The sequence below is a fragment of the Poromitra crassiceps genome (assembly GCF_964638095.1).
Source record: "Poromitra crassiceps genome assembly, chromosome: 8".
Classification (NCBI taxonomy): Eukaryota; Metazoa; Chordata; class Actinopteri; order Beryciformes; family Melamphaidae; genus Poromitra; species Poromitra crassiceps.
Genome location: NC_139629.1, coordinates 20,579,233 through 20,600,459, shown reverse-complemented (window position 1 = coordinate 20,600,459; position 21,227 = coordinate 20,579,233). Strand labels below are relative to the sequence as shown.

Here is a 21,227-nt window from a genome sequence, read left to right as displayed (position 1 = left end):
ACAGCCAGCCCCTGCCCCTACAGCCAGCCCCTGCCCCTACAGCCAGCCCCTGCCCCTTCAGCCAGCCCCTGCCCCTATAGCCAGCCCCTGCCCCTACAGCCAGCCCCTGCCCCTACAGCCAGCCCCTGCCCCATCAGCCAGCCCCTGCCCCCCGGAATGTGAGGATTTGGATATAGAATGAAGACTGAATCCCTGAAAGACAAGTGAAGATTTGTTTTTTGTGTGCGAGTGAGTGAAGGGGTTGGGGAAATGATGACATAGAAGGTAAGGTTGGAGAGAGAGAGAGAGAGGGAGAGAGAGAGAGAGAGAGAGAGAGAGAAAGAGAGAGAGAGAGAGAGAGAGAGAGAGAAAGAGAGAGAGAGAGAGAGATAGAGAGAGCAGCCTACTCGTCAGAATAAAATGTTGCAACTGTACGTTTCTGCAATCCACGGATATGTAGAATATCACGTTTCCGAAACAAAAATATGCTGCATATCACGTTGCTAGATACGTCTATATCAACATCATACACGTCATAGAGGCTGCTGTTGGAATAGCGCGGTGGCCAGTAAGGGTGTTGCGGTCGGGGTGGATGGAGGGAGCAGTTGCCAACAGTTGCCTTTCACACCGGAGAGCCGTGTTCGATCCCCGGGGTTTCCAAAGTCATTCAGTAAGTCACATTTAACAAAGCAGAAGAGATTGTCGGGGACGTGTGGTGGCGTGGCCTTCCTGCCCCATCCATCAGTTAGTTGGCTGCGATGCTGCCGGATCTGTCTGCATCTCTCCCTGACTCCACACAGCTCCAGGATCTGTCTGCATCTCTCCCTGACTCCACACAGCTCCAGGATCTCTCCCTGACTCCACACAGCTCCAGGATCTGTCTGCATCTCTCCCTAACTCCACAGCTCCAGCATCTCTCCCTGACTCCACACAGCTCCAGGATCTGTCTGTATCTCTCCCTGACTCCACAGCTCCAGGATCTGTCTGCATCTCTCCCTGACTCCACACAGCTCCAGCATCTCTCCCTGACTCCACACAGCTCCAGGATCTGTCTGTATCTCTCCCTGACTCCACACAGCTCCAGGATCTGTCTGTATCTCTCCCTGACTCCACACAGCTCCAGCATCTCTCCCTGACTCCACACAGCTCCAGGATCTGTCTGTATCTCTCCCTGACTCCACAGCTCCAGGATCTGTCTGCATCTCTCCCTGACTCCACAGCTCCAGGATCTGTCTGTATCTCTCCCTGACTCCACAGCTCCAGGATCTGTCTGTATCTCTCCCTGACTCCACACAGCTCCAGGATCTGTCTGCATCTCTCCCTGACTCCACACAGCTCCAGGATCTGTCTGCATCTCTCTCCCTGACTCCACAGCTCCAGGATCTGTCTGTATCTCTCTGCATCTCTCCCTGACTCCACACAGCTCCAGGATCTCTCTGCATCTCTCCCTGACTCCACACAGCTCCAGGATCTGTCTGCATCTCTCCCTGACTCCACACAGCTCCAGGATCTCTCTGCATCTCTCCCTGACTCCACACAGCTCCAGGATCTGTCTGCATCTCTCCCTGACTTCACAGCTCCAGGATCTGTCTGCATCTCTCCCTGACTCCACACAGCTCCAGGATCTGTCTGCATCTCTCCCTGACTCCACACAGCTCCAGCATCTGTCCCTGACTCCACAGCTCCAGGATCTGTCTGTATCTCTCCCTGACTCCACAGCTCCAGGATCTGTCTGTATCTCTCCCTGACTCCACACAGCTCCAGGATCTGTCTGCATCTCTCCCTGACTCCACACAGCTCCAGGATCTGTCTGCATCTCTCCCTGACTCCACAGCTCCAGGATCTGTCTGCATCTCTCCCTGACTCCACACAGCTCCGGGGCATCACAGCGGGTGATTTATTTATTTGATTATTGCCCATGTGAGCTGCCATGTCCCCTTGATCGATGGCCATTGTATCCCCACAGCCACCGGGCTCTTCCTCTCTCCAGCACAAAACAGCATGAAGGACCAGTCTACTAGCTCCTCTCTTTCACTTCTTCTGTCCTCCATCACTCTCTCATTCTCCTCAACACTCTCTATCAAGCCTGGTCTCCAGAATAAAATGTCTGCTTTGTACGTTCCTGTAATCAATGCACACAGATATGTAGAATATCATGTTTCTGAACCAAAAACATGTTGCCTATCACGTTTCTAGATATGAATATATCAATATTATCCACGACATGGAGTCTGCGAGGTGGCAGGTAAACGACATAGAGAGTCTGCTATTGAAAGAGCCAGGTGGCCAGTAAGGTTGCTGTTGCCGGGGGGTGGATGGAGGGTGTCTTTCACACCGGAGGGCGTGTTCGATCCCCAGGGTTTCCACAGTCTACATTTCAACCGTCACATTTGTGTTCTTTAAGGCAGACGCGGTTCGCGGTCTTAAAGGGATACACACACAAATGAGGGATATATACGCAAATGTTGCATCAGGTATCAATGGGTTAATAAGCCTAACCCAAACCATAAGCCAAACTTTAACCAAGTTGTTTTATTTGCGTTTAACGTTGGCAAGGCAGCCAGGTTGTGAAATGAGCTGGCATTTTGTTTCAAATTTACATTGAGAGTGTAGGTTTGTAGAAACATAAAATGACACGTTTAAGAAATGTAAAAGCCGGACGTTCTGTTGAACATTTACGTTAAGATTGTACGTATTCGTGGATCGCAGAAACGTACAATATCGACATTTTGTTCTCACGATTGGGTTGATTTATTTAAGTTTCTCCAGCCCAACTCTTTGCACCACTTTAAATTGATGTTATTTTCTGCATTGTTCTGTTGATGCAAAATGTGGCTAGTGACCTTGGCAAGCTTCATCTCAATGCCAGAGTACATGGGAGTGTGTCTGTGTGGGCTATGCATGAGAGCACGTTTGTGTAGCAGGCCATGGTGTGAAGATGAAAGAAATTAACCGCTCTCTTCTCTGCCTGAGCCAGTCCCTCGCTGGGTGACCTCGCCTTTATCTGCTCTGTTCACACACACACACACACACACACACACACACACACACACACACACACACACACACACATGCACACACACACACACACACACGTGCACACACACACACAGCATGCATGTGCGCACACGCGCACAAACACACACACACACACTCCTGACCAAAAGGAGACACCTACAGAACAGTCCAGTAGTGGACTGGAGCAGGTGGACCTGACCAAAAGGAGACACCTACAGAACAGTCCAGTAGTGGACTGGAGCAGGTGGACCTGACCAAAAGGAGACACCTACAGAACAGTCCAGTAGTGGACTGGAGCAGTTGGACCTGACCAAAAGGAGACACCTACAGAACAGTCCAGTAGTGGACTGGAGCAGGTGGACCTGACCAAAACGAGATACCTGCAGAACAGTCCAGTAGTGGACTGGAACAGTTGGACCTGACCAAAAGGAGATACCTGCAGAACAGTCCAGTAGTGGACTGGAACAGTTGGACCTGACCAAAAGGAGATACCTACAGAACAGTCCAGTAGTGGACTGGAGCAGTTGGAGCTGAACAAAAGGAGATACCTACAGAACAGTCCAGTAGTGGACTGGAGCAGGTGGACCTGAACAAAAGGAGATACCTACAGTATGAATAAAATGTAAGAAGAGACTGGGTATGGATGGATAAAGAGAAAATATGACAGAAAAATGGTGCAGGGAGCCAATGAAGTGCATATGTAGTGTAGCAGAAACATAGAGTCTTGCTAGTCCAAAAAAAACCTGTGAAATGTTTCTATAACAAAACCAGGTCAAACAATGATGCAGGCTTTTGCAGTATATGAGGTGTAATTTACTATAAAGAACGTTTGTAAATGCATGTATCAAAATCAGCTTTGCACAATAAAGCAAATACATCAGTTGCATATTTGCAGTATGCATTGTTGCTTATTGTTTCTATTTAAGTGTGTCTATTGAAGTCACTAATTGTTTTAAACCTGAAGATTTTGTTAAATGACATTCTACTGTTGCAGACATTTGTAAGAAAAGGCAGCACAGCTCACATTTCCAAGTCAAGGAGGACAAAATACTAGCATTTCACTTAGACGTGAGCCTAATAAAGATGTGAAATCTCACTACTTTGTTCTTCTTGACTTGGACATTTGAGATGTGCTACCTTGATATATTTTTCTGACCATGCTTTGGATTTTGGGTTTGGCACTCCATTGACAAGCCCATTGCTGAACTGCAACCTCCTTTTCAAATTGACATTCTGTCTGTCAGAAGTGCATGCATGGCTTTCTGTGTGTGCTTTGTATATGGCATGTGTTTACCAGTGTGGAATACAATCACACTCACTACTGTCCTTCCAAACACGGCCAGTAGGCACTTTTACCAATACGCTTTTCCCAGTTTCCCACTGTCCTGCACGGAATCATTTGAAAGGCGGAGACAATATATCCATGTTGGGAGAGGTGTAGCTGTCTCTACTCGTGTAATGTCTCTTCGTCACTGCGGTGTGGGCGTGCATCTATTTGCACTGTGGGTTGCGTGACAGAGGTGTGAGCAGACTGAGACAGGGGCTAAAAACAGAGATGAGAATGTGATGAGAACTTGCAAACTGAGAGAAGCCATCATTCTGCCTGTGCTCCCCATTGGTGTGTGCGCACGTGTGTGTGTGTGTGTGTGTGTGTGTGTGTGTGTGTGTGTGTGTGTGTGTGTGTGTGTGTGTGTGTGTGAGAAAGAGAGAGAGAGAGAGAGAGACAGAGAGAGAGAAGGGCTGGGCTATATGGACAAAATCAAATATCATGATATTTTTGACCAAATACCCTGTTTTGGTAATGAGATATAAGTATATTGTGAGATATATATATATATTGTATATATATATATATACAATATATGGGTATATAGGGTATATATATATATAAGTATATTGTATATTGTCCAATACAATATACCCATCTAACATATTATTATTGTAGGGATGACTATTGGTGCTTTCACAAAATATTTACACAATGAGATTTTGGATAAATAATCATCAGTAATGTCAATATTGACTAAGTGAGTAAACAGTCTGGTAAGTTCAGAAAATGACCACTTTACAGTAATGCAGCCTTTAAAACCAGGAAAATACAACACTTACTGTATGTCATATCATGATATTACAATATCCAAAATCTATGACGATATATCTACCGTAGTCTCATATCACAATATTGATATAATATTGATATATTGCCCAGCCCTATGTATCCCTGTGGACCCATGTTACACCTCACAAGTGCCATTAGTAGCCCAATCAACTCATCAACTCCATGACAGGAGGTCAGTTGTATGTGAGAAACTATAGTAGATTCACCACAGTACATTCTAAATAATAACGTGCAAAATGACAGACAAAATGTGACGTTAAAAGGTGTGCAACCTCGTTGGAGAATTTAACAACCGATCCATAAATTATGAATGGTGAATGCCTTGTAAGAATCTGTGTGTGTACAGTATTGTACATTTTGTGTAGCAGAGCATTGCAGTCAAGCACATCCGGTATTCCTGAAATAGCCTAGTGCCATGTGAATATATGCCTGATGATCTCTCTCTGCCCAGCCACACAGCATAGTGCATGCAAGTGGTGTGTGTGTGTGTGTGTGTGTGTGTGTGTGTGTGTGTGTGTGTGTGTGTGTGTGTGTGTGTGTGTGCGTGTGCATGTTTGCCAGTGTGTGCCAGCAGCTTTTCTGTGCCTACCTAATTTTTGCATGCACGCTCGGAGTCTCTCCTCAAGATTTGACACTCTGTTGTGGAGCTCCTCGTAGTCATAGGCCCCCATCTCCTCCTGAAGTTCGCTTAGAACTGACGTCAGATTCTGGACCTCCTCCTTAAACTGCAATACCAATTTGGCATCGGCTTTGTACTCCTCCAACACTGGTATCAACGGTCTAAGCTCCTCCATTTTCGCTTTTATGGCCTGAAAGGATTAGAATAAGCCCGGTTCAGTTGTCATGCCGCGACAAACGTAAGAGAGACCCCTGTCCAGAACAAAAAGAAAGAAAGAAAAAAAAAACACCTGTCTTGACCCTGACTACACTAGTCTAATCCTAATCCTAGTCCTAAAACCCCCTGTGTTTGTGTGCATGGTCAGTGTGTGTGTACAATAGTGTGCTTGTTGTCTGTGCAAGGTGTGTGTGTGTCGGAGCAAACAAACCCGGGAAAATACTCTCCGCCCGCTGGACGTGGCTCCGCCCCCGGTGTTGACCAGCCGTTAAAGCAAGCCCTCAGTACACCGACAACAATTGGGAAAGCTCTTTATTGGTCATCATCGTTTAAAATGCAACATCTTATTAAGGATTACATGCTTTTACATGTCACACACAACAAAGTGTCTCGAATTTTTTTTACGTCTATAATTTTTTTTTTTTTTACGTAGAGATTTGTTTAGTAACCAAATATGCATAGACAAAAGCCAAAAGTAAAATCAAAGGAATAACAGCAATTAATTGATAATAATAATAATAATAATAATAATAAAGGTAATAATAATAATAATAATAGTAATAATAGTAATAATAATAATAAATGTATTTACGTTGGAAAAGCTTTTATGGAAAACTTTGACAGCAGTAACATGCAGGAAGAGATCAGTGGTTGGTTGGTTTGGGAGAGGGGTGGGGTTTCTTAGTCTTAATGGTGCTAAAGGTAAATAAACTGTCCAGCCCAAATGCTCTCAGTACTGTGGCCCAGTTCAGGGGGAACCTGGGATTGACCTGCCTCTTCTTCCCTCTTGCTCTCTTTACATGTCTTAAAGTTAGCCCTGCAAGCAAGAAAATGACAAGACTGTTGACAGGGGCTATAGCTTGCTAACCTAAATCTAACAGACACACACATATACGCACAGACTTAGTACACACACTTGATTGGAGAAACATTGCACACATGCATTATGCATTGAGATACAATGCTGGCACTGGCAGCATGGGAAATTGCACACATGCATTGAAATTTGGATGCGGGCAGCGTGAGGTTTCCTGCATGCACCGGTGATGTGAGCACAGAAATGAATGGGTGCAGGTGGGATGGTAGAAACACTGATGTCAAACTGAAGCTGCTTCTGATTCATAGTGCTGGGGTTAGATCGCTATGACAAAAAGTCAAGCCCATCAATATCCATTATTGCCACATTAAAGTGATGAATTTTTGCGAGTTACGGTCACACCATTTATTCACGCTACCTTGGTTGTTATAGGACAGTAAACCTTGCAAGAAGAAGTTATTGCTTCACTGGGAATTTAAACGCTACACTGTCCCGTCTAAAGGAGCCAGGAAAAAAATGGCAAATTTGAGTATGAACACAGTTAGGAATGATAGGTCGATTAACGATTAGTCGATCGTCAGAAAATTAATCTGCAACCATTTTTAAAATCAATTAATCCTTTAGACTCATTTTTAAGGGGGAAAAACACTAGGCTCCCCTCATTCCAGCTTCTTAAATGCGAATATTTTCTGGTTTCTTTATTCTATGACCGTAAACTGATTGTCTTTGGGTTGTGGACAGTTGGTCAGAACAAAAGAAGACATTTGAGGATGTCATCTTGGGCTTTGGGAAAAAAGTGACCAACATTTTTCACCATTTTGTGACATTTTATAGACCAAAGAACTAATCGATTAGTCGAGAAAATAATCGACAGATTAATCGATAATGAAAACAATCGTTAGTTGCAACCCTAGTAATTGGCGTGAAATATAATAAGGGATATTGATGTTGAGCACACATTTCTAATTATTTTACCTCTATTGTTACGGCATTATGAATTAATTACTATGTGGGTGTGGGATGGTTCTTTAGGCTATTCTGAACCACCTCCACAGTGGGAACACACACAGCATGGTGGGCTGTGTGTGGGCTACATAGCAGCTGTGAAAGCATGGTGGTTGGGTGAAGGCATCAGCCATGCGAGGCGAGGGCTGACTGAAATGCCTGGCTTGTGTACCTTGTATTGCTTGGCGATGTTCTGCTTGTGGGTCTCCTCCACCTGTCTGAACTTGGTCTCCAGACCGCGGAGCTGCACCTCCATCTTCTCCACATACTGCAGGTCCCTCTGGGTCCGCTGGTCCAGCACCTGGATGGACTGGCTCATGTTCTGGACCTGAGGAGGTGGCACAAGGGGGGGAGACGGACACATGCGTCTGAGTAAAGGACACTTCTAATCATTTAAAGTGAAATGAACGTTGAATGTAGAGACGAACGCAGCAGACTTTTGATATTGTGTTTTGGCTTGCTTTCTTCTGGCCATTTTTAAATACATATTGGCTGCTCGAGGTGTCTGAAACGACACATCAAAATTAACAAACTCAAGCTGGCACCAGACCAACTAGCCAGGGGCCTACAGTAAGACAAATGAGATTTAGAATGCATACTGTTAAGACACTTGGGTCCCCACTCCAAATCTCCCAATCCAGATCTATCTAATGTTGAGCCAGATACTCCACCATGAACTTGGCACGTCATTATTCAGATGAGACCAGTGGATGCCCATGATTTTTTTTGGCAGCCTGGGTGTTGACAGGGAAATCTAATAGCTGCTCTTTTGGGATTATCCCCTCACGACATAAAAAGGAATAAACATTCTGCCACCAATTTGCTTAGATGTTCTTTTCCCTAAAGCTGCATATAGTCTTCTTTGAGAGTGGGAGTATTGAGCTGCGTTGCATCACGGTGTAGTGTACACACACAGTGGCCAGTGTACAGTGTGAGAGAGCAGCTCGGGAGCAGAGAGCGCGAGCGTAGGCTATATAGCTGCCTCCCAAGATGCCTGTTCGCTTTCCAGGGACCTCATTAGAGCATGCTTCCGATTCTCGTCTTACGGGGCAGGGCGGTGATTGAAGGGCCACACGGCGAAGCCTCCGCCCTCCGCGCGTGTCTTTGTGTGTGTGTGTGTGTGTGTGTGTGTGTGTGTGTGTGTGTGTGTGTGGGGAGGGAGGGAGGGGGGGGGGGGGGGGGGGGGGGGGGGGTTGGAATGAATGACTTTCACCGGTTGGGTCATAATTACCTTCTCTAGCAGCTGTCTCAGTTGTTTGGTGCGTGCGTCCCGTGAGCACATGGACTGCTGGGGCGCCACCACCGTGCAGACACACCTCCCCTCACTGTCCTGGGCCGAACTGTACACCTGCCACGATTCTTCTGGGTTCGCTGGCTACCAGAGAGAGAGAGAGAGAGAGAGAGAGAGAGAGAGAGAGAGAGAGAGAGAGAGAGAGAGAGAGGGGGGGGGGAGAGAGAGAGAGAGAGAGAGAGAGAGAGAGGGGGGGGGAGTTGAGTCGTGACGTCGCAGGAGAGAGGGGAGGGGGGCAGCAGCGCGCGTCGAGGCAAAGAACCAACAGTTGAGACAAGAAAAAACCGTCCAAAAGACCAACGCGTGACAGTGATGATGACACGGTACTGTGACATCATCCACCCCCATACTGGAGCCGTCCCAAGAGGACACTCCACTGCTGTTTGTGCTTCCACAGTCATCACGCCTGTTTCATGCTAACACAAGATTACGCATATCACCATCTGGACACCACCACCAAGCACCAGGCTCCACCCATTTTGCGCCATCAACTCATCAATGCCAAGCGAGGGCAAGATGCAGCCAACCAAGCAAGCCCAAGACACTCCCATTATTCATTCAGCTTTTGTTTTGCGAGTGCTCCAAGTGGAAAGTTTTGGGTGTATGATGCTATAGAGTTGCCTATCATCTTTAGACACTTATATTTTAAGAGTGGCTATCATGATTTTTGAGTGATTTTGGAAAGTAAGATAATTCATCAGTGAAGCTGAGTAGTACTAATTCTATGAGGAGGATCTGTACATCAGCCAGGTAAACGTCACTTGACAGACCTGCTGATTGATTCAATTAGTGACTGAAAAATCCAACAAGGGCAATTACAGTGTCAATCAATCACACTGCACTGGTTTCTACCTGAGGATGTTGACACGCCACAGGAAATCACTATCAAGCACCTGTCATGATATGGCAAGCTATGTCTTTACCACAAAAGCCAATATATCGATGGAAATCTAATCAAAGTACATTGGTAATTGACCAAGACGTATATTGGTCACAAGATGGAAAACCATACTAATTAGTCCCAATCTTATGCTCATGTTAACATGATTAAACCTCTTACAGCCATGATCACCATGCAGTAAACCTAACATTTTTATTACAGAAAGATGTTATGTGATAGGTGAATATATCTACAGTATCCATCCATTCAATATGAACTGAACCACAATTATTATTAGTAGTAGGCCTACTCTATTTGTGGTGGTGGAGGTAGTAGTAATAGGCCTAGTAGTAGTAGTAGTAGTAGACTAGTAGTAGGCTATACTATAGTAATAGTAGCCTAGTAGGCTAATATTTTCCAGGTGACAACAAGTGTGTGACTGTGTATGGATTTTCCTCCCATCTACCACCAAAGATGTTCAAACCACCTCAATCAATAATTTATTTATCATGGCACTGAATGGATTTTATAGTAGCAGCCCTCTCTCTGCCAGGAGAGGAGCCTACTGCTTTTAGACGCTCCTCTCCTCCACACAGAGCGTGTGAAGAAAGGAAGACTGAGGTCTCCCGCTGAAAAAAGACTGCGCTGAAAATCTCATATCCATCTCTTTATTTTCCACCATGGATCTCTTTTTTATCAATGACAGACTTTTCCATCATCACAGCACAGTGCGCTCACATCGATGGAGACAGCCGCCCAGCAGCAGGCAATAGCCGGGGCAACATGAAAAGCCAGGTCAGGTGGAACAGCCCACCAAGCAATAATACTCCACTTAATTATGAGTCAAACGCCAAAACCAAAGAGCGCGCCTATTTCCCTATGAATTATGATTCAGAAAGACATCGACATTCATTCAGAAAAGCCGAACCAGCCCCGGGGAAAATGCGAAAGTTGCGCACTTACTCCCGTGCTGCGGTCGGGGTAGCCTCCCTGCGCCGCCGTCAGCTTGGTGGTGTTGAGCCCCACCAGTGAGGGCAGCGTCTGCGACATCCAGTTGGTGATCATCGCCATGGTGCTGAGCACGACGCCGATCTTCAGCAGAGGCACCGACATCTCTGCTCTCTGTTGCCTTTTCTCTTCTTTGATTCAGGCCGTCTTCATTCCACAGACTCCGGGGAGAAAAAACAAAGGATGGCGACTCATGATGCCCAGAGGCGCTTCTTCTTGGTGTTTTATCCGGGAGTCCGGCTCGGTGGGTCTTTTCCTGGACATCTCTCCAATGAAGGACGCGAGAGAGACGAGCGAAACCAAACGCCAAGGTAAGATCGGGTCAAAGATGAGCGGCAGGCAGCACCTGGTCCCGTACGGGGAACAACAACGGAATAAAACCGAGAGGATTGTGAATGTGAGAGGAAAATGCCCTCTGGATATCTCCTCCCCTCTGCGCTGTCCCGCACACTGGTGGTGCCTCTCTCTCTCTCTCCGGTTCTCCGTTATTTCGCCCGACGGTCCGCCTCCTGCCTCGGTGCGCTCTGTGATTAAGTGCCACTGACTCCACACAGCACAGCCTGCTCCGAGTGGATGGGAGAGGGGAGAGGGGAGGGGAAGGGGAGGAGGTGCTACGGAGCTATCTGTATTGCCAGACGCAGTGATGTCAGCCAGGTTGGACTCCGTTCATTGGTAATATCTCGGATTGTGCCTGATTCGCCCATAGCTGCCCCACACTGTGCCCCCAGGCCCAGGGGGAATGACCATTGACTGTATTGGAATGACAATGAGCAGTGCGGCTGAGGTCGGACATAGCCTACCGGGATGCTGAGAGCTTCTCTGCTCCAGTGCCCCCAAGGTGGGACCACCACTGACATACATTAATCGTTGACAGTATACTGTAGGTATATAGGCTAGCTAGTCAAACGGGGGTGGGACAGATCAGATCTCGGGCAACCAAAATGTGTAAACCTGGCCTGGAATTTAATTGGCTAATTAATAAGACCTCTTTCAATTATAGATCGAATAGCCTACATGGCCGAAGACTGGATTGACAACCACTGCCAAGTTTAAGGCTACTAAACATACAAACACTGCAGACACGAAGTACTACAAAATGTCCAATTTAAATAGAAATAAAAAGCAGTTGCAATGAATCGGAATATGTTTTTGTGTAGGCTGTAGTATAAAGAATGCCGTGATGGTTTATGGCCTTATGGTTTATGATTGAGGTAATACATGTGACTCTGGCGCCATCGTGTAGCTGATTCGGGTGTTGCTCCAAATCAAAAGCCTTTTTATGGTGTCAATTTACATTGTCCTTTCAGTGTGTAGGCTAAGCCACAACATGTTCATATTCGGAGATGTATATGGTTATTAGGTTTTGGTAGGATATAGAACATATCCTTTTTCCCCCTCGTTTCTTTTTTTTAACAGTGTATTAAGGAGACATTGTGTTCTGAAATGGAAATGTCTGCTCAGTGCTGATCCCAACATCAATACTTGGGTAATACTCCAGCCTATGGGCTAAATTGGAGTACTGCATGATACACGAGGGCTCCAGAATAGCAAAAGTGGCACTTTATCCATAGCTTTCTATCTGTTGCATGATGTAGTTTTCTGGTTAAAAAATGAGAAAAAAGATAGTCTGCACTCACTCCACCTCTATATTTGTCTATCTTCTCTTCCGTATAATTACCTCTCTCTGACCTTTCCTATGAGAGCTCTACTCGAGATTAGTGTGAAGTACCGATGGGGCCGGGTCAGCTCATACTGAGCATACTGTGTGAATGGATTTAATTTCTCTTCTGTGATTCGTCAATCTTGCATCGTCACAATGAAAGCAGGGACACTGTCACTAGAGGTAGCCTACATGGTAGCAGCAGATGCTCAAAGCAATTGACAGGTTAGCAACTGATAATAGGTCAAGTCCAACCTATCTGGATCTCACCTCTAAAATGAGGTCATCTTCTGGGAATCAACATTTAACGCAGCAACAACTGCCTGTATAGTCACATGTTGAGAAATAGAAGGGAGGCTAAGAGCAATATGAGGGAATAAAGAAATCAAACTGCCCAGAAATCAATTGAAAGTGAGTGATTCAAAGAGAAAGTGATTAATTAAAGCTGCAGCTGCAACGATCAGTCGATTAGTTGATCTACAGAAAATTATCGCTGCTATTTTTACAATCGATTATAGACAAAGTTTTAAGGAAAAAAATGATCTCCTTCCAGCTTCTTAAATGTGTGCTTTTTTGTTTGTTTATTTGTTTCTATGACAGTAAAGTGATTGTTATGTTTGGGTTGTGGACTGTTGGTCAGGACAAAAGAAGACATTTGAGGATGTCATCTTGGGCTTTTGGGGAAAAGGTCATCGACATTTTTCAGCATTTTGTGACATTTTATAGACCCAACGACTAATCGATTAGTCGAGAAAATAATCTACAGATTAATGGATAATGAAAATAATAATTAGTTGCAGCCCTAATTAAAGGCCCAATCTTTAGTTTGACCTTGACCTATAATATAATATAGGGTATTGTAATTACTGCCATGCTTATGCATTTATTATGGGATGTAGTTGGCAAAGTAAACAACATTTCCAGCCTACAATGCACTGTATCCACCTACTCCTCTGCCCTCCCTTTCCCTCAGCCTACAATGCACTGTATCCACCTACTCCTCTGCCCTCCCTTTCCCTCACTCTTTCAACAAAGCGTATACTGAATAATAAACAGCTTCAACCCCAGCTGACAATCACACCACGCAGAATGCAACTCAGCTCAACTGCATCTCACTTCCTCACCATAAACCTGAAATTACAACAGATTTTTTCTTTTTACATTAAAAAAATCCATAATGGTATGAAAATGTTCCCTTAGTGCCACATTTCAAGCTCGAGCAGCATAGAGGTACAGTAGTGTTGGCACAGTCCTGTGGCTTTAATTGAGTTTGACTATTAACCGCACCAAATGTTCAATGTTGACATGAACAAATGGAAAAGAATGTGTTGTTAACTTTGTGCATGTGTGCACAAAGGATAAAATGAGGGCAGCAAAGTCAAGAGTTATGTGTGCCTGCCAACAGCCTGGTCACCAGAATAAAATGTCGGTATTGTACCTTTCTGCAATCCACAGATACGTAGAATATGAATTTTCTGAATCAAAATATGTTATAGACCCTAAAAAAGATATGGATGTAGCCACCATGATCCCATTGGTTTTTGGACACCCGTTTTGAAGCCTCGAAGTTGGCATTTTTTACCATTACCATCTTGGTTATTTGCAGTGGTGGAAATAGCCAGGTTTTACTGTGGGAACCCTACTTAGGAAGGTCCCCCCCCCCCCCCCCCCCACGTATTATTTCTGTTAAAATCAAAAGCTGAATGCTTGTTTTTTCATATTGATTTTACTCATTAGAGCAACATAAAAATCTCTTACAGCAGTTTCTTAAATAAGATTGCCGAGATCTACAGATTATTTCCCCCTGATTTTATTTATGACAGACCTGATGACACATTGATATTCATGCTGCTTATTCAGCTTTCAAATACATGTTCTCCTACTATTCTCTGCTCCTTTCATGCTGCCCTTCTAAAAAAAAAATAGATTTTTTTTAATGGGAACCTGAGGAGGAATGCTGTTCCCCCTCTCGTTCCCACCGTTCCCTCTCAATGTTTACTCTGGGAACTCCATTGCCACGCGTTCCCCCCATTTACACCACTGGTTATTTGGAGCCAGAAGTGACGTGAATTTGGATCAGAAGAGCCACAAGGAGGGCGTCCGGGTTGTAGCGGTAGATTCCCTGCCTACCAACACGAGGGTCGCAGGTTCATGCCCCAGTGTTACCTCGGCTTGGTCGGGCGTCCATACTGTACAGGCACAATTGGCTGTGTCTGCGGGTGGGAAGCCAGATTAAGGTTATGTGTCCTGGTCGCTGCACTAGCGCCTCCTCTGGTCGGTTGGGGTGCCTGTTCGGGGGGGAAGGGAACTGGTGGGAAACTGCGCATGTGTCGGAGGAAGCATGGTGCTAGTTAACGGCTCTCCCCAGATTGGCAGAGGGTGGAGCAATGACCGGGGCAGCAGGGGGAAATTGGCCAAGTACAATTGGGGAGAAATTGGGGGAAGAAAGTCAGAAAAAAATTAATAAATAAGAGCCACAAGGCGGCCTGCTATTGGTCCATGATTGGCCAATGCATGATCAATGCACAGTCAGTCAAAGCATCTTTTTTATCATCTATTTGACTAGAAATGGGTCCATAATTTATAAAATGAACATCCTGCTGCATTGAAGAAGACTTGAAAATGAAATGGTGATTGCGACCATAAACTCGTCAGGAAAGTTTACTGGAGCCATAAATCAAATGAGAAGTCATTTCCCATTCACTTCCATGTAACCAGACTTCTTTTTGCAGCCAATGGAGTCACCCACTGCAGGCCATTCGAAAGAATGCAGGTTTTAGTTACTTCCGCATTGGCTTAACAAATAGAGCTACGAGCTAGCCCCTTGGTTGCATATGACATTTCTAAATATGAGTATATCAATGTTATACACATCTATTGAAATGGGGCGGTGGCCAGTAAGGGTGTTGTGGTAGATGGAGGGCGTAAACACCACTCCGTTTCCAACGTCTACATTTAAACCGTAAGTCACATTTAACGCTTTTGTTATTTAAGCCTAACCCAAACCATAACCCAAACCATAACCAAGTGGTTTTACTTGCCTAAACATAACCAAAATTGAAGTTAAAGTTGTTTTATTTCCATTTAATGTTGGGGAAGGCAGTGAGGTTTTCAAATTAGCTGCCATTTCGTTTCAAATTTGAGATCGGAGGTTTGCAGAGATGTAAAATGCCACGTTTCAGAAACATATTTTGCCTACGTTTTGTTTCAAATAACACGTTACATATCCCTGCTTTGCAGACGTGTAAAATGCCAACATGGATTGTGGCGATGGGGTTGTTGTAAAGCACATAGCAGCAGCCTTACAGTGAATCTTGGCATGTGGGTAGCTTGCAGGCAGAGCTCTGGCGTGTAGGTGGGCTGGTGTCAGAGGGCTGCTACAGCAGGGCCATCTGTTTTCTATGGGTCTGGGTGAGTCAAGATGCTGTGGGATGTGGGCCTGGAGCCAGGGGGGAACGACTAGGTGAGGAACAGATGCTGCTCTGGCTGCTTACTATTCTTCTCTGTGTGAACACCAGCCAATTATAGCCAAATGCTTCAGTGACCTGTCTTTATCAATGGTCTACAAACAGGTTCGTTAGGGAGCCTCTTGGAGAGTGGAGGGTACTTTCTTTTTGTTGTGGTTTTTTAGTGTACTGTAAGTGAATGAAATGAATGGACCCCCGGTGGAATGATAAAGGAGAGGTAAGCTATCTGTTGAAGACTGTCACTGTGCGTTTGTGGGCGTCTGGGTGGTGTAGCGGTAAAAGCACTCGCCTATACCACCGCGGAGACCCAGGTTCAATTCCCGGCAGCGGTGCTTGGTCAGACGTTCCTACATGGACTATATCGGCCGTGTCTGTGGGGTATGATCGAGTCCTGGTTGCTGCACGAGCGCTTCCTCAAATAAATGTTAAGACTTGTGGAGTATTCTGAACTTAAAGGATGGCTTTACCGCTAATCAACCCACTTTGTATCATATATAATCTCGGTAATATAAGCACATGGGCAGTGTTTTGCCTTCTCTCTCTGTTTACCTCATGGAGAAAATGCTCCTGCTCCGTCATTAAGGCTCGTTAAGGCTCTCAATGCAATTCACCTCGGTTGTGCACATACTTAAAACATTTAAATTAACAATAACAGTCGCCCTCGGAGCAGATTCTGCCTCTCCAGCAGAACTCCTGCAGCTCCGTTCTGACGCGTTGTGACGTAAAACGCGCCAGAACGGAGCGCTTTGCCAGAGGAGGAAATGGGAGATCTCTGTGAGGAAAACAGAGCTCTCTCTATAATCTGGGTAATATAAGCACATGCGCAGTGTTTACCTCTGTAAACACTGCGTATGTGTTTATGTTACAGAGATTATTAATGATACAAAGTGGGTTGATTACCGGTAAAGCATCCTTTAATCACACTATTGAAGTCCATTTTAAACATTTAGAACACGGCTCTCTTGAATACTCGATTCTGATTGGTCAATCAACAATATTCACCGGTCATTATTTCTCGACAACTGACCGCTGCTCTGCCACACCTGGATTAATCAGTTGATAAGAGCATTTTGTCTGCAGACACTACTAATTAGGCCAACCAGTTGCAGCTGTGGTGTCTTGTGTGCCAATTACGAATGAAACCGCTTTGTCGTTGAAAACGCTATTAAAAAATCTATTTTAATAATTATTTTTGTCAGATTATTGAATGATTTAGTTGTAGGCCGTGTTCTAAGCGGGATAATGTATATTGAGGCGGTGATTACTGGGAAATAATGACCTTCAGGTGAACGATTAAGCCCTCCGCTGGCGCGTCGGGCTCAATCGACCTGTCGGTCATTATTTCCCCCGTAATCACCGCCTCAATATACATTATCCCTTACGTATACACCTTAAGGCGAGACACATGGCCGGTAAAAAGAGTAAAAAGCCCTTTTCCCCTTCTCATACTCTGAGCCAGAAACCTCCACTTCAGTAGCACTTATACATACACCAAACTTTACAGTTTTATTCCTATCTGTATTCTGAAGGTTTTTTTTAAACAGAGGAGTTTGTTTATACATCATTCATAGCCTGAACATTCTATTCCTAAAAACATGGCGAAAATAGATTTTTTTTAATGACTGTTGTTGAGTATTTTCTGATTTATGGAATGATAAAAAGAGCTATGTGTGTGAGTGTGTATCTCTATATATATATATATATATATATATATATATATATATATATATATATATATATATATATATATATATATATATGAGGTATATATATATAGATATATATATATATAGATATATAGATATATATAGATATATATATCTACCGGTATATATATATATATAGATATATATATAGATATTTTCGATATTTTCATTTGCAAATTTAAGAACTTGCAATACAAAAAAAGATTGTCTCAATGTAAGTAATCAACTGGGGGAGTGTCATGGTGATATCTATTAGTTAAAATGTTGACCTTATTCACCTGCAGTGTCTCACCTTCATCGCACTATAATATTCCTATCAGAGTTTTGACGGGCACACGCTTGCTTCCAGCAAGTGTTGCGCAACTTGTTTACAAAAGAAAAGATGGCTGCCACCGGTAAAAAGAACTCCCAATATGTTTGCCCCTAACACAGCATACATACAACATGACAAAAAAGGGTTTCAGGTTCAATTCCAGAGGGAAATTGGCAAGTAATGTGGCCGTGCGTGCGTGCAAAATGCATTTAAGATCAGGGCAATCGTTGGATTATTGCAGTCCATGTACACATAGTCAGAGAAACAACGCTGATTTGTCAGCATGCTACTTATATCTCCCCGCTCTCTCCACTCTCGCAGGCGTTAAGAATAGAGCTCAGCCAGCCCACAGTGTCCCTGCCAGAGCACAACTGACTCACTCTTGAAGGTGCTTCATGTGGCCAGACTGTGTCATTCTTAAGCCTGAGGCCACACTGTTATCTAATGAAGAACCCACAAATAAAAGAAGACTCACTCCACATCTCCTCCCCCCCCTTCCCTGTTCACCTGTCCACCTCTCACTCTCTGCTTCCGGCTTCAACAAGAGAGATGTGGTGTGGTGTGGAGAGGCCTGGCCTGACTACAGGGTGATGTGTGATGGTCTATCTAATGAGGACGATATATATATACGTATATATAGAGAGAGAGGCAGTCAGCGTCTAGTGTTTCCGTTGTCCTGGAAGGCAGTGGGTGGGTAGGCTTGAGGGTGGATATCAACTTACCTTTTATGAGAGGACCTGCACCCACAGGCCGTCAGAGAGATTAATGTCACTGTCAACGTCAGCCCTAGCTGCCCCAAACCAGAAATCCGAAAACCCCAAACTTCACCAAGTTCTCTCCTCCTCTCCTCTAGTCTGACTGTCTGGAAGCAGGCTGCGGGTCTAAGCTCTGCCATTGGTGCCGACCATCTCGGTCGGAGCGGCTCCCTCCCTGTCGCTCTCAAATGCCTCCGCCGCTGTGAAACAACAACAACAATCCAAGCTAGCGTTGCTACACGCTGAAAATGGCAAGTTTTGACGAAGATTTGGATTGTGCAACAAAGCAGGCCTGCTTGGGTACCTTCGGTGGATGGTTGTAAAGATAACGGAGCCTTTTTCCCCCGCTAGACCAGTGTGAGAGTAAGAGCAGCCAGACTCTCTCCTGCGCGGGTACAGCACGGAACTGAGATCGTCTGGCAAGCATGACTACCTCTCCTCTGACTGACTGTCTCAATCACTGCAGACAAAATCACCTAATCTTCAACTGTCAGCATTTTAATGCACTCTGCTGCTGTAGTGTATGTCAATGTCAAGACTATACTGGATACTGTTACTAAAAGCCCGTTTTTGGATGAGGGAGCGGTTGTATTTTTTTATAACTATCCTCAGGCTTATGTTTGAACTTGCTACACTAGTGCAGGGAGATAAAAAAAAAAATCTTATATTCACTGGTGATTGAGCAGAGGTCATAGCATTGATTGACAAACAAATCAAATCTCTCATGAATGTCAAAATCTTGCTGTTGCTACACGAATAAAAAATGTGTTCAGAGCCGATTGACATTTCTCATAAATTTGTGAAAACCAATAGATAAAATAAGCCGGGGGCGGGGGTCAGGATCTGTGGCGATGTACTTACAGAAGTAGATATTTTATTGAATGTGTCAGATTATGTTATTGCGGGTTCAAGCGTACTTGCTGAATGAACTGGGAAAATAGATCACTTTATTGATAGTACCTTAGTGGCACAGTTTTTTTATTTTTGTATTCAATAACCAACCGCAATTGGATTCACACAATTAGTGACAGTGAAGTCCATGAAATATGGCTTTGTCTCCCAGCAAGGGCAATTAACTTGTCAAGTTCATCAATCCTATGCCTGCAAGGCCTGGTAAATAACTGATGTGCACTCGCCCTCTTCCCCACCATGATAATGTTGAGTAGTATTGTTTATGACAATGTGTCATACTGTCGGCAACAATCTAATACAACTCTAGCTGAAGCCAATTTTAATTGCAGCATACTGATAAACTCTGCTATCTGCTGTAATTGCCAGTGTGTGGCCTCTATTAGATTGCAGGCAATCATTTCTAATTCCAGTAAAAAAAAAAAAAAAAAAAGTAAAAATTAAAATCACAGAAATAAACTACATGTCATCATCAACCAATAATGCTGCACTGAGCTGGCTGGCTGCACATTATTTGTTGCACTTAATTCTCTCCATCACGTCCAGTAACTCAGTGGTGTTTGAGCATGCTCAAATGACCATTTGTGAGACATCCTTTGATTGTGGAGCCTTAAAACAGCAGAGCGCTTCATGGTGTAATATGCAATAACGAAATGGCCTTAAGCTTACAGGCGCGCATACAGAGGCAACATAATGTTTATGGAATAGCCCCCAACATATTTGCTCATAAACCAACTGATAGATTCGTGCAGTATTTCCACGTTGCTGGCTTGTTTTGTCAGCCCCGGCGGTAGACATCCTGAATTAAGGCTTTGCTTCAGCTATCCTCGCCCGTCAATGTATTCACATCATGTAATCCCACCCGTTAATCTGTCTAAACCGGGGTAGAGGGCTAATTCGCCGGGGCTCTGTTATACCGGCGATACCGGGTAATCTCTTGTCGTATCTGGAGCCAATTAACCGCTCATAGCTTTATTATAAATAATGAAGGGGGGAAAATGGCGTTAAAACCTACTTGGATGAGTTCTGTGCCCATGAAGATGAGGAGGATGAGAGTCAGGAGCTTGCTCGCAGGCTGCATCTCTTCCTCCGGGTGTGTGTGGACCACAGCGGTCTCACATGCAGTAAGAGTCCCGTTTCCCTGGCCGCACAGCAGTCCTCTCCGCTCGGCTCGCTTTCGCGTTGCAAGTCGCTCTCGATGATTTCTGGATCCCTCAGCAGCCCAGCAGCAGCAGCAGCAGCGGAACGCAATGAGAGCTGTGCTGTGCGGAATCGTCTCTGTGCATATTTATTTCATCTCGGCAGCCTCTCTCTTCAGTCTCCGTGCCCCCCTCTTTAGTAGCGACGGCTTGTGATGGACATCGGGGTGAAGACACACACACACACACACACACACACACACACACGACTGTATATAATAAGCTATATAGGCTGTAAACCTTCACTCTCCGGTATGGCCAAAACT

General features: G+C 44.8%; 1 protein-coding gene across 2 annotated transcripts in view; it reads right to left on the bottom strand.

Annotated features, from left to right (window-relative positions):
* Nucleotides 1-20,891, bottom strand: part of olfm1b (olfactomedin 1b) — a 31,292-nt gene extending 10,401 nt beyond the window's left edge. Inside the window, exons 1-4 of one of the 2 annotated variants that reach the window (XM_083641871.1) lie at nucleotides 20,778-20,891; nucleotides 9,005-9,148; nucleotides 7,946-8,101; nucleotides 5,706-5,925 (exon numbers count right to left, since the gene is read on the bottom strand). In XM_083641871.1, coding sequence (XP_083497997.1) covers nucleotides 5,706-5,925; nucleotides 7,946-8,101; nucleotides 9,005-9,148; nucleotides 20,778-20,843 — 586 coding nt within the window. In that variant the 5' untranslated portion in view covers nucleotides 20,844-20,891. Of the gene's footprint in view, nucleotides 1-5,705; nucleotides 5,926-7,945; nucleotides 8,102-9,004; nucleotides 9,149-10,907; nucleotides 11,319-20,777 lie in introns of those variants that run through there. The other variant, XM_083641870.1, reaches the window with a different exon arrangement.
* Between the last annotated feature and the right edge of the window lie 336 nt (nucleotides 20,892-21,227).